Source organism: Aspergillus ruber (assembly GCF_000600275.1).
Source record: "Aspergillus ruber CBS 135680 unplaced genomic scaffold scaffold00015, whole genome shotgun sequence".
Taxonomy (NCBI): domain Eukaryota; kingdom Fungi; phylum Ascomycota; class Eurotiomycetes; order Eurotiales; family Aspergillaceae; genus Aspergillus; species Aspergillus ruber.
Window position 1 is genome coordinate 432,376 of NW_024467311.1, and position 12,314 is coordinate 444,689.

At 47.0% G+C, this 12,314-nt stretch overlaps 4 protein-coding genes across 4 annotated transcripts; 3 read left to right on the plus strand and 1 right to left on the minus strand.

Annotated features, from left to right (window-relative positions):
- Window positions 1-452: 452 nt before the first annotated feature.
- EURHEDRAFT_480096 (uncharacterized protein) lies at window positions 453-2,784 on the minus strand. The gene is made up of 10 exons (XM_040785480.1): window positions 2,680-2,784; window positions 2,382-2,625; window positions 2,292-2,331; window positions 1,749-2,228; window positions 1,571-1,695; window positions 1,318-1,512; window positions 1,015-1,253; window positions 906-962; window positions 759-842; window positions 453-701 (listed from the first exon to the last, which is right to left on the minus strand). Exons 2-10 carry the CDS (start codon window positions 2,596-2,598, stop codon window positions 507-509), a joined length of 1,632 nt encoding a protein of 543 aa, XP_040638389.1. The 5' UTR covers window positions 2,599-2,625; window positions 2,680-2,784; the 3' UTR covers window positions 453-506.
- Window positions 2,785-2,915: 131 nt separating this feature from the next.
- EURHEDRAFT_480101 (putative beta-N-acetylglucosaminidase) lies at window positions 2,916-6,014 on the plus strand. Its single transcript, XM_040785481.1, has 4 exons — window positions 2,916-3,090; window positions 3,173-3,295; window positions 3,365-5,407; window positions 5,475-6,014. The coding sequence occupies exons 1-4, from the start codon at window positions 3,055-3,057 to the stop codon at window positions 5,835-5,837; spliced, it is 2,565 nt and encodes an 854-aa protein (XP_040638390.1). The 5' UTR covers window positions 2,916-3,054; the 3' UTR covers window positions 5,838-6,014.
- A 1,988-nt stretch (window positions 6,015-8,002) lies between these two features.
- EURHEDRAFT_515865 (glutathione S-transferase family protein) lies at window positions 8,003-8,846 on the plus strand (the record flags this gene model as incomplete). Its single annotated transcript, XM_040786420.1, has 3 exons — window positions 8,003-8,133; window positions 8,204-8,409; window positions 8,473-8,846. 3 exons carry the CDS (start codon window positions 8,003-8,005, stop codon window positions 8,844-8,846), a joined length of 711 nt encoding a protein of 236 aa, XP_040638391.1.
- A 988-nt stretch (window positions 8,847-9,834) lies between these two features.
- Window positions 9,835-11,767, plus strand: EURHEDRAFT_457370 (uncharacterized protein; the record flags this gene model as incomplete). Its single annotated transcript, XM_040784424.1, has 3 exons — window positions 9,835-10,846; window positions 10,944-11,287; window positions 11,345-11,767. The coding sequence occupies 3 exons, from the start codon at window positions 9,835-9,837 to the stop codon at window positions 11,765-11,767; spliced, it is 1,779 nt and encodes a 592-aa protein (XP_040638392.1).
- Between the last annotated feature and the right edge of the window lie 547 nt (window positions 11,768-12,314).

Here is a 12,314-nt window from a genome sequence, read left to right on the forward strand (position 1 = left end):
CCTTCTCGTACATCCTTTTATAAATACCCCTTTGTTTTATGCGTATATAGTTTCGATTACTTGATGTCTTCTGGAGCACGGGCTACAACTACTATCATTAGCGAATTTCATTTCATTAAAAAATTTGACATGAGTCAAGTGAGCTTCTAGTCTACAGAGTAAAGAAACGGCCCCGTGACGGCGGCCCCATAGTTCTTAATTCTCCACCAAGCAAAAAGTACGGAGTACAGGGGGACCAATATCCACGGAAAAGTCGAGAACAACTCTAGTGAGATATCGTATAGAGTAAACATTCAACATCGAAACACTAGTTTTGAGCTTGGACACTGCACCAACGACCCACTGCGGCTCCCTCCTGGGTACAAATCAAATCCACCCCTCCCTAGATCTACCCGTTCGTTCGGCCTCTGAAAAAAAAAAAAAAAAAAAAAAAAAAAAAAAAAAAAAAAAAAAAACCTCTTTAGTATAATTAAGTGCTGCTGCTATTGTTTGCTGCCTGATCTGAATTATTGTGCAGAAACAAGGTCGATCTTGCGTGCTTCGGCAAACTTGCGACAGTCCTCTCGACCCCTGTCAATGTCCACGAATGCGATGATGATCATAGCGGCGGCGCAGATGCCGAATAGGAAGGGGAACCCCATCCAGTTGTTTTGTGTGTTATTGATGATCGCCTGAATCACATTGGGTCCTATAATCGAAGACTAGGTGGAGTTAGTGGTGGGACGAGGCACTTTGGGCATGTAGTCATATGTACATACTGCACGGTTGGTGATACCGAAAAGAGCAAAGAACATGTTGTCGTATCCCTCGGGCATCAGTTCGCTGATCATGGTTTGTGCATACTGTGTTTCATTTGTCAGGGGCGGAAAAACGCATCCAAGAAGAGATTGTACCAAATGGCATACCGCGTAGTAAGGTGCCTGAAATAGACCAAAGATGACATTGTAAAAATAAAATTCCCACTGTCGAATAAGTTAGCAAAAATAAAGTGCACGAGAATTCTTGGCGACCTACTATATGATGGTATCCAATGCATTCCGTCCATAGGCCTGCCATTCCCCACAACGGAATGAAGACACTAAAAAGGTTCGTACATAAAAACATGCTCTTGGTTGATATCTTGAAGTATTTTTGAATATACCAGGAGCCAAAGGTCGACACAATTGAGCAAACCGCCTGAGTTATTCCAAGGTAGGTTATCTGAAGAAATGAAAAGGATACCGAATTGTTCTGGATAATGGAAACCAGCGTCCCTGAGCAATGTAAGTATAAGCTCAATATCGTGCTTCTTTCGCAATAAAAGAGTTTATAACTGACCGGTCGTATTTAGTCCATCGGCCAGCAAGAAATATGCAACAAAGTATATAAATGTCTGTGGCAACGACCTGACTTCTCTGAGCGCAAGCCAAATCTGTTTGAAGCCGATGGTAAGATAGTTGGAGTCATTAGGAACCTCGGGTCCTGGTCGTTTTTGCTGGAATATGAACCACCATATGCCCAATATGACCCAATCTAGGCTATCGTTAAGCGTGACAGAAACACAGGGGGGGTAGTATGAGTTAATACAGACACGAATTTGTCAAGCAAAGAGCTAGGTTGTTTGAATATCTGTTGTGTTGAAGTGGGAGCAATACACCCAAATTGAGGACGAGTGTGCAAAGGTAGCCAATGTTAGAATGAGCAGTGCTGTAGTTGCTAATGACTGTCAGGTCTAGGCGGTCCATTGGAATCCGATTGTTCTGACATACCTGATATGATTCCTCTCTAACGATTCGATCGTGTCATACTCTTTTTGATCGATTTTACCCTCTCGCAAATCTTCGCGGGCTTTGCGGACATGTGGCATGTACCGAGCGAGCCTAGGGAACACGGCAGCATAAAACACCAATGTAGTACCATATGCGATATATGAAATAACATACATCGCCATCGCTGTGTGCCATTGATTCGGACTCGTGATCGCCATCATACCATACTGGGAACCCCAGCAGACGACAGTCAGTGCCAGCAATAGCCACCTACCAAACGAGCCATAGTCGGCAGCACTCCCGAGCCAGATGAATACCAACGTCATGAACGAGAAGCAAAGGCCATTGGCGATCAGGATGATGGAGGAGGTTGACCGTGCACCCCCAGCCCAAGGAACAACGCATGGAGACGATTCAGTGCACGGCTTGGTGGGATCAGTTCCTGGCTGCCAGCCAGCGTTTTTCAAGGCCCACTGGAATCTGGATCGTCGTTAGCCAAGGATGCAGATTTATGACAGCCGAGATTCAGTTGCGATCACGTACAATGCTTGGCTGTATGATCCCGGACCAACCCCATTGTCACCTATGACGCAGATCAGAGCCGATCAACGGAGATTTTTAATGTGGCTTTACCATTGTAATAGAGATAATAAGACCACAGTTCTCTTTTAGTTGTCGTTGGCTGTTCATCCAGAAAGTCGTCAATACCGAAAAGACGCTCATATTCGTCCCGGTTGGGCTGAGCGGGCTGTTGGGGCATTGTCTCTTTAACAGTCGCGGAAGTTTTGCGAAATGTATCAAGCTCTTGACCAGTCACATTATCATCTATGTTGTCTTCAGGGCTCATCATGATGATAATGCTGTTCTGTATCAGATTCTGGGTGAATTGCTTCTGTCAGTATTTACAAAGTCTGGTGTTGAGATCGCGCACCTCAGATAATCCTACCCCGCATAACTGACAGCGCGTGCGGTAATGTGCCTTTCTGGCATTTTGTGTTGCACCGAGTTCCAGTGGAGTTGTTTTAATAGCCGCAGTGCAAGGAAGGATGAAGAATGAAAGAGGAGGAAGGAAGGAAGTAAATAGTGGAGCTCCTTCCTCACATGATCGACGGGCCCCGCTGGCTATCAACATCAACTTCAGTCCCAACTTCAATTCTCGACCATACACTCTTTCTTTCATTTCTCCGCGTATTGTTCGCTCTTATAGCTATAGAGTATATATACAATTACTTAAGTCATCATCTGTTTAGCTAGCCTCCAATCGACAAGAGCGCCGCTTTGCAGGGCCCATCGGAAAACAGCTAGAATGCCGCCGACAGATCTACGGAAGCAAGCCGGACAGGTAATAACTATTTTTTTTTTTTTTTTTTTTTTTTTTGCAGGAGATTCTTCATAAAAAAAACACAAACTAATATGCTATTTAGCTCTTTGCAGTTGGGTTCCATGGTCTCGTTCCCAGTCCCGAAATCAAAACTTTGATCCGCGACTATGGCCTCGGAGGAATTGTTCTATTTAAACGGAACATCCATGATGCCGAACAACTCCAGGTACGATGGATGCAATTATAAGAGTTTCGAGGGCTTGGATCGAGTTATTGACATTCAAACTACTTTCAGTCCTTGATCCTTGCACTCCAGACCGAAGCAAAGGCCGCTGGACATGAGCATCCTCTGCTCATCGGAATTGACCAAGAGAATGGACTCGTCACCAGGATATCGCCCCCAGTCGCTGCTCAGGTGCCGGGTCCAATGGCACTGGGCGCCACCTACTCCGAAGCGCTCGCCCATGATGTCGGCAAAGCTACCGGGCAAATGCTGAACTTCTTCGGTATAAACATGAACTACGCACCAGTTTGCGACATCAATTCGGAGCCATTGAATCCAGTTATTGGAGCTCGAAGCCCCGGGGACGACTCTGAGTTCGTTGGTCGGGTTGCCAGTGCTCAAGCTAAGGGTCTTAGGGAGCAGAAAATCATCCCAAGCGTCAAGCACTTTCCCGGTCATGGTGACACGGCGGTGGATTCTCATTACGGGCTCCCTGTGATATCGAAAACCAGAGATCAGCTGGAACGATGCGAGTTGGTTCCGTTTCGTAGAGCGGTCGCTGAAGGCATCGAGACTGTAATGACAGCACACATTTCTTTGCCTGCAATTGGTGATGGAGAGTTACCAGCGACGCTCTCTGTCGATGCCTTGAACATTCTTCGTAAGGATATGAACTACGACGGCATGGTGATTACCGATTGTCTTGAAATGGACGGTATTCGGGCTACATACGGCACGGAGCAGGGCGCAGTCATGGCATTGAAGGCCGGAAGCGACAGTATTATGGTTTGCCATACTCACGCTGTGCAAATAGCTTCGATTGATCGAGTCTGGAAAGCGGTAGAATCCGGAACAATACCGATGACCCGTTTTCAGCAAGCCTTCCGTCGGGTAACTGACCTAAAAGATAGGTTCTTGAGTTGGGATACTGCTTTGCAACCAAAAGCGATCGACAGCCTCGCGTCTATCAACACAGGGACGGCTGCGTTGGCGAAAGAAGCTTACTCTCGTTCAGTAACGCTCATTCGAAGCAAAGCGGATATTCTGCCCTTGTCCGAATTATCAAGGGTCGTGTTCCTTTTCCCAGGTGCCAATACACCCACTGGAGGTGCAGTGGATGGGGAGGGGCTTGGAAGGAAAGGGTCATACGATGCTACAGTCTATCTCGACATCATCCAAAAATACAATGCCAATGCTGTTGAGATCCGCTATGGAATGGAAGGTCTATCAGCGGAGCAATGGCGTCAAGTAGAAGCTGCGGAAGTTGTGATATTTACTTCCATCAACGCACGAGAGTCTCCTTATCAAAGGACATTAGGACTGGAGCTACCAAAGCGTGTACGAGAAGTGGTTGCCATAGCAGCTTGTAATCCCTACGACTTCCTTGAAGACTCTAGCATCGAAACGTACATTGCCACATACGAACCGACCATCGAGGCCTTCTCTGCCGCAGCGGATGTGATTTTTGGAGCAGCACCTGCGAAGGGGGTCCTGCCGGTCGGGCCCAAGCAAACGACAAACACTCAAATCATGATATCGCCATTGGATCTTGCTAATGATTTGGATCAGTTGACTGTTGTGTGGAACGCAGCATTGCCGGCATACCCGTTGTCTAGCGACAGACTGCGCACTCTGTTGGATCGACCAAGTGGACACTACTTTGCTGCCCGGTCTGGATCGGTGCTTGTTGGATTCTCGCTTGCTTACACTACAGTCAATGGAGGTATCACATCGGGTCAGTTGGCAGTGCTCGCTGTGGATCCTGAATATCAAGGAAGGGGCATCGGCACAATCCTGATAACAGAAACCCGAGCATGGTTCAGGCAGAATTTGGGACTCAATCGCCTAGCCTTAGGAAGTGCCTTTCCTCGATTTTGGCCCGGAATCCCGACAGATTTGCCGTCAAAAATCCAAGAATTCTTCATCCATCGGGGATTCCGGCTCAATCCACCAACATTGCGATCTGTTGATCTGTACCAGGATATCAGTGGTTTCCAGTCTCCAGAGAAGTATCTAGTTCGGGCAAAAGAGCGGGGATACACTTTTGGTGTTCTCCTTCCAGAGCACTATGAAGAGTGTGTTGCAGCTCAGAAGCGGAACTTCAGTGATCACACGGTAAGTGCCTGTTTCTCCCGCATCACTGGCCCTTTTTGGAATGAAGAATGCTGATATGATGAACCAGGGCTGGATTGAGGCGTACATGGTACTTCAACCCAACAAATACCCGTCGAACGTGATGGTTGCATTTGACAAAGAAGGGAACCAAGTGGGTTGGACGCTGATGCTCCCACCCTCGTCTTCTCTTCTCCAGCGAGGCTGGGCATTCCCACCCCTTTGTGGTCCCAAGACTGGCTTGATCGGCTGCGTGGGAGTCGACGTGGCGCATCGAAAAGGAGGTGTTGGACTAGCTCTTATGTGTCATGCAATTGAGAACATGAAGCAGAGAGATATTGAAGGTGTTTTTGTCGACTGGGTTAGTTTGGATGGTTGGTACGAGCAGATTGGATTCGAGGTTTGGCGCAGCTATAGGCCCGGTATGATTTGAGCGACAGAGCTTTCGTTTCATACACCTGAGTTTTTTTTAAGGAAAAAAAATTGAAATTCAAAGCGCATTTCTATTTCAGTGGCCGTGGACTCGAAACGTGAATTTGTAGATACGGAGCTGGCACAGCTGGCGGCCGAACATGGCTTTGCTTTCATAGACCTAATAATGGAAGATTCGAACTTTAGTACATTGTCTATTATCATAATCGTAGTGTAGGCACAGGCTCTGTAGAAAGATCAACACTCATAAATCCCGTTTCATACATGCATTAAATGAATTTTGTCATGGTACATTGCATCCCGCAGAAAACGCAACACAGTGTAATAGTCAGAAATAAGCAGGATTTCTGCGGTGTCCGTAAGTCGCTCTCGGTAAAGCGAAGCCTCAATAACTATTACTGACCCAGTAGATATCGTCTTCCAGTGCTCTCTCCATCTCGACAAAGACTGACCAACCAAGGAGATAGCTATAAGGAGTGACCTCAACATGTTGGTAGAGAGCAAAAAGCTTTGGGAACTTCCTGCAATAGCTAGGGATAGAAATAGTCATCTATGTCCGTAAAGTCGTCGCTGGTATGATAACGGCAAACCAAATCCCAAAGCTTATATGCGTCAATGCTGCAAGGGAAAGATCCCGATTTAAGATGGATAGCATTCTAGAGAATGTTTTGAAGGCGCAATCGCAGTATCAGCTAAAGCAATACAACTCTCGCAGCTGGTGCCGTCGTTTGTGCTAACATGAACCGTGTAAGCTATGAATCCAGTTCTCTGAATGTATGTGCTTCATACCATGCGCAAGTTGTTTTCATTTTCGAAAAATTTCTCACTCATGGCACATATTAACGCGCTTCATCCTGATGGTCCCATAACCTAAAGTAAGTCCTGTAAACAATATTACAGCCACCACAGGCGTAATGCGCTGATTCATAGTGAGTCACAAGGATGCTGCATGAGGAGGAGTCAGGCTTGTTAACATAGAAAGTGCACTGCTTATGAGAAGATGGCGCGCGAAGATGAGCCTCTCAGCTTTGAAGGAAACGAACACCCGGAGACATCGTCCACACCATTCATGATGAGCCGTGTGCGTACTTAGAAGCGAAGTATCTGTTGCAGAAGAGACATTTATAGTCCTTACCATCGTAAGCGAGATATGGGCCTAATTCTGCCATCCTAAATAAGATGTTTGAGGATGGTCTATGTCTGGACTCAATAGGAACAGAACATGAAGCTGGCGTTGCATTTGGCAGTTGTGATACTAACTAGGACTAGCGTGCGGGTTCCTGAAAATCATTGTACTCACAAAAGCTGCTAAAAATCAATGTGTATAAAATGTACAGCCATAGCAACGGCAATGGAGCTGAATGGACGTGTATTGTCTGAAGAAAGTGGCATTAACTCACGAATACCAATAAGTATTCCTTAGTGGGGTGATATATATTTCTAATAGACATCACGATGATGGATCTCATACCGTGCATGACGAATAGTTGCCTGGGACTGTGAATTGGACCTGAAGAATACATTCTTTAAGGGCTTGGTGTTATGATTTTTGCAGTAGAGTTGGTTTCTAACAAACTACAGCGTTTCTAAAGACACCTTTCCGTATCCCCATCGGACTTGATCAACCGAACGCTTACCCCAGGTACCAGGTCTACCAGAAGATGACCGTTTCCGAAGAATGGTGACTTTTTATTATTATTATTATTATTATTATTATTATCTTCTTCTTCTTCTTCTTCTTCTTCTTCTTCTTCTTCTTTTTTTTTTTTTTTTTTTTTTTTTTTTTTTTTTTTTTTTTTTTCTACGAAGCCAACGGTCAAGTATAGATATCCAATCCATGTAGCTACAGGTAAAAGGCTAGAATTGATGCTATACAAACCCCCCAGTGGGAGATGCGGGGGAATATAATGACATCACTGGGGTTATCTCCGAGCTGACAAATTACGAAAGACCGACGATGGAATTTAATCTGCCAGAATCATCCATTGTCGGTTATTTAGGCGTTGGTTTTGACTTAAAAGAGACCTCCCTTCCTCCTCCTTCCTCTCTTTGTGTTCCTCCATGTTGCCCCACGTTGTGTCGAGTGCAGGATTTTGGAAGGCTGCACCTCGTCTCGCTCAACTTTCATCTACGTTCAAAGCATCCCCAAGCTATTCCTATTCCACAATGTCCTCCAACATTACTCTTTACACTTGGCCGACGCCCAATGGTGTGAAAGCCTCAATTACCCTCGAGGAATTGAATATACCCTACAAAACCGAAGGCATTAACATCAGCACCAATATCCAGAAAGAAGAGTATGAGCAAAATGTTTCTTAATTTCGATAGTGGGAGCTGATAGAATAATACTGACAATTGGGGATATAGCTGGTTCCTGAAGATCAATCCCAATGGTCGTATTCCCGCAATCCTCGATGGAAGTCAACGCGTCTTCGAAAGCGGTGCTATTATGCTCTACTTGACAGACAAGTACGACAAGGAAAGGAATATCAGTTATGCACCGGGAACATCTGAATATGTGGAGGAGCTATCTTGGCTCATGTTTCAAATGGGTGGTGTTGGCCCCATGCAGGGTATGGCCCAGTGATTCGAGTGCATTTCCTTCACCCACTGACTGTTCCCACTACTACATATAGGTCAAGCCAACCATTTCAGACTCTTCGCTGGAGCCCGATCCGACTACGGCATTAACCGCTATATAAGCGAGACGAAGCGTTTGTACGAAGTTCTTGAGTCTCGTCTGAAGGAGAGTCCCTACCTGGCGGGTTCGAAATACACTATTGCGGATATCGCCAACTATTCGTGGGTCCGAAGCGCACCGGTTGCTCTGGGGATCGACCTAGCAGAATGGCCCGCATTGAAGAAGTGGAAGGAGGAGATTGAGAAGCGGGATGCTGTTCTGAAGGGAGTTGATGTCCCCAAGAGAGATATCACGCCTGAGCAAATGGCGGAAAATTTTAAGAATTCTCGTGCTAGGATTGATGGAATGACAAACTCGGACCAGCATTGATTTGAGCTTGTTCGTGTAGATAGTCTTTGAAATATTGTATATAAAGCAACCCCGGCCTTAATCAAGAACAAAGGAGCAGTCCCTGTGAAAGCGGCATCAAATTCACTAATAAATACCAACGTTGGATGGCCTGTCATTGTATGTATGACATAATTGTTTAGGAACCATATGATAGGGACCTGTTGAACCATGGTTGTCTTGATAGTGCCAGCTGACATTCTCAACGCTTCATTCTTTCGGTCAAAGAAAATTCTTTCAAAATTCCGCGGCTGAAGTCGTGTATGCTGTGTAATTCTTGACAGCCCATATTTACCATCTCTGCATCGAGTGTATTCAATTCACAATCCCGACAGCGCCGTGGAACGAGGGGTGAAGATTAAGGTGTGTCACGTGGGGCATTCCCGGGCCCTGGAGTTGACTGACCACCCAAACAGGAGAACAGTTTTCCCTCTCGATGCGCGCTTTGCATCGCTTGTTTGTCGTTCTTGTCCACGTTCCAGTCGTCGTCGAGGAGTTGAATCAGTGTCTGATGGGTATTACTTGCATCACTCTTATCAACTGATGCCGTTGATACCCAATACTCTTTAACCTCGCCTCGTTCCTCTTGTGTTAACCGCCGCTTGGTAAGTGGATCCCCCCTCCCCCTCCAAAGAACCGAATTCCCCTTCTATCCGGCGAAATTCCTCATGCTTCTGGAATGACACTAATCAAACAAATAGATAGCCAGGTCCCCTTTTCCCCTTGTATATCGCAGATCTCGTTTTTTCGGCTGTTCGAGGTGCAGCAGCGAGCTGCAATTCGACTCCCCCCGTACAGCACAAGACTGCTATCCTGACCGCCTCCACAACCCACCACCTACATTTCACACGCGCGCTCAGTTTACCTCGTCCCCCAACCTTCCTCCCCCCCTTTCTTCAAGGTTTCATATACATTCTCTGGGTGCCGGAGCTGAAGGAGTACGAGTAATTACCTGTCAAATCCTCCCGTCATGCCATGCTTCAAAGGTCTCGCCGTCAGCATACACACGCCGGATGGTCCCATCCCGGAGTATTCCATCCAACGACAATCGCGAGCGTCCCGTATAGCCGGTTTTATTCCGGTGCCACCGCCCAAGTTTCCTGATTCCGCTACTGGAAAACCCGAGCAATCTACCTTTGCGGTCTCAATCACCCTCCTCAGCTCCGGACAGGATGTTCCATATTCCACACCGAAACCAACGCCGGAGAACCCCTCGCCCAAGGCAAAGGTGGTCGGAGGTCTCCCGGGCCAGACGGGCGAGCGAGGACAGTACAGCAACATGGTTGCCCCCTACCAGCCCCTGACAAACTCACCGAACGAAACGATTGCGGCGTACATCTATTTTGACGGTCGACAAAAGGAAGAAGTAGCCACTCTGCTCCGCAGAGGAGAGGAGACCTGGGTCAATTCTCGTTGGGTCAGCGTACCCGATTCCGAGGGAGGTGGCCTTGCAGAGCGGGAGTTTTTATTCCGGGAAGTTGGTTTGGAGAGGTGGCTCAATGGCTTGGACCTGGAGGGAAAGGATGCTGCCGCCAAAATAGAACGCCGAAGACAGAAGATCGAAAAGCGTCGTCAGAATCGAAACTCGACCGATGGTAATGGCGACATGCAAACGAAAGCCGACAAAGGAATCATGCGATATGGCAATGATGCGCTGGAGGATGTGTCGGACGATGAAGTGTCTTCCGATTCCGACGACGATCCTATTCCCGAGTCTGCCGGACAGATTAAGGTGGCACTTTACCGTGTCCTGGCCTCCGGGGAAATCAAACGGGGCGAATACTCTCCGCAATTCGACGCACATGACGACGACGATGAGGCCGCGGGGAATGGTGGGGACGCAGGCGCTGACATTGACCATACTACGAGTTTCGCGAAACCAAAGTCATTGGATCCGAAGTCCATCAGCACCCAGACGGTGACGGGTATTGACCCGACAGACAAGCCTTATGCGACTTTTACTTTCATGTACAGAGGATCACGTGAGTTTTACTGTCATGCTTCTATTTTTTTTTGGCCTTGTCCATTGTTTCGCAGCCGGAAAAACCGCATAAGCTATGTTTACTGATTGACCTCCAGGGCAATTGCAAAAAATGGGCATCTTGAAAGACCCCAAGGCACAAGAAACCCCAGGTTCTACCAAGAGGAGGTCACTCCAGCCTGATTTCTCCAACCTTGGACCGCTCAAGCCGGGTGGTACTGTGGGATTTCTCAATTTCCGGGACAGCAAGCAGGAGAAGCGGAAGAACAAAAAGAACAACAAAGCCGAAAAGGACGTTGATGATATGGACAGCGATGATGATGATGATGATTCGATCCTCGGGAAAGCCGATGACGAAGAGGCCAAAGAGGATACCCATCATCTCTCTCCGGACGATTCCAGATTCGGAGGTGAGCTTGCAGAGGGTGTTCGCAAAATTAAGGTGAGGATCTACAACCCGTACGCTTCTTACTTTTCCTGTTACTGATGAAAACTTTAGCTTAAACGCCAACACTCTGCCGCTTCTTTGTCTGGCAGTACCAAGGCCGATGCTGCGAACACTTCCGCTTCTGGCGAGGCCAAGCAGCCCTCATCAAGTTTGTCTACGAGTCCTCCAACCGCATCTGCGACAGCTACTTCGGCATCAGACCTATTCAAGCCGGCTATGAATGCGGCAAACGGCGAAACTGCTGGAAGCCCTCTGAAAAAGCAACGAGCCAGCGTATCGGGAGCTGATGAAAATGCCATCAGAAAGCGGATCGGGTCGGGCTTGTCCACAAACATCACCGATGCTCTAGGTAATTCCGGTGCGGCCACCACAGGGCTCGATACCACTTCGACACCTTTCGGAGAGTCTCTCAGAACTCCAGAGCCTGGGCCGCAGCAGGTTACTTCTCAGCCACAGGATGAAGAGGAGCTATAACTCCACCATGCCTGTTGAATCCCTCGGTGATTAACTGAGACGAGTGCGATGATGAGGTGCTTTTTGGATATTATGTACGAATTTCCTGCCTATTTTCAACTTTTTTTTTTTTTTTTCATGACTGATGGACTGGCGTAACCCCGGCGCTTAAAGCCCGGTGATTGGCTTCTTTTGCTTTTTTTTTTTTTTTTTTTTTTTTTTTTTTCACATTCGATTCTTCGAATTCCTATTCTTTTCTGAGCTGTATGCTGGAGCTGGTCCTGCATGTCGCTTGCCATGTCCGTGATGACCGCACTTTGAAATTTGGAAGTGATACCATCGCATAATTGTTGGGGGCGGGGGAAGTTTCCATAACTAGCAGGCTTTTTAACGGGATGGGGTATAATCTCTTGGGCATGTTCGATGATGTACTAGGGTTTATCGTACATGACTCTTTTGCTTTTCCTTTTTTGCTTTCTTTTTTTCGTCCTTTCTCCCTAGAGCTCGGGAAAGGTATAGATGACGACGGAAACGATGAAATGAACCAGGATTCTACTTCAATACAAAA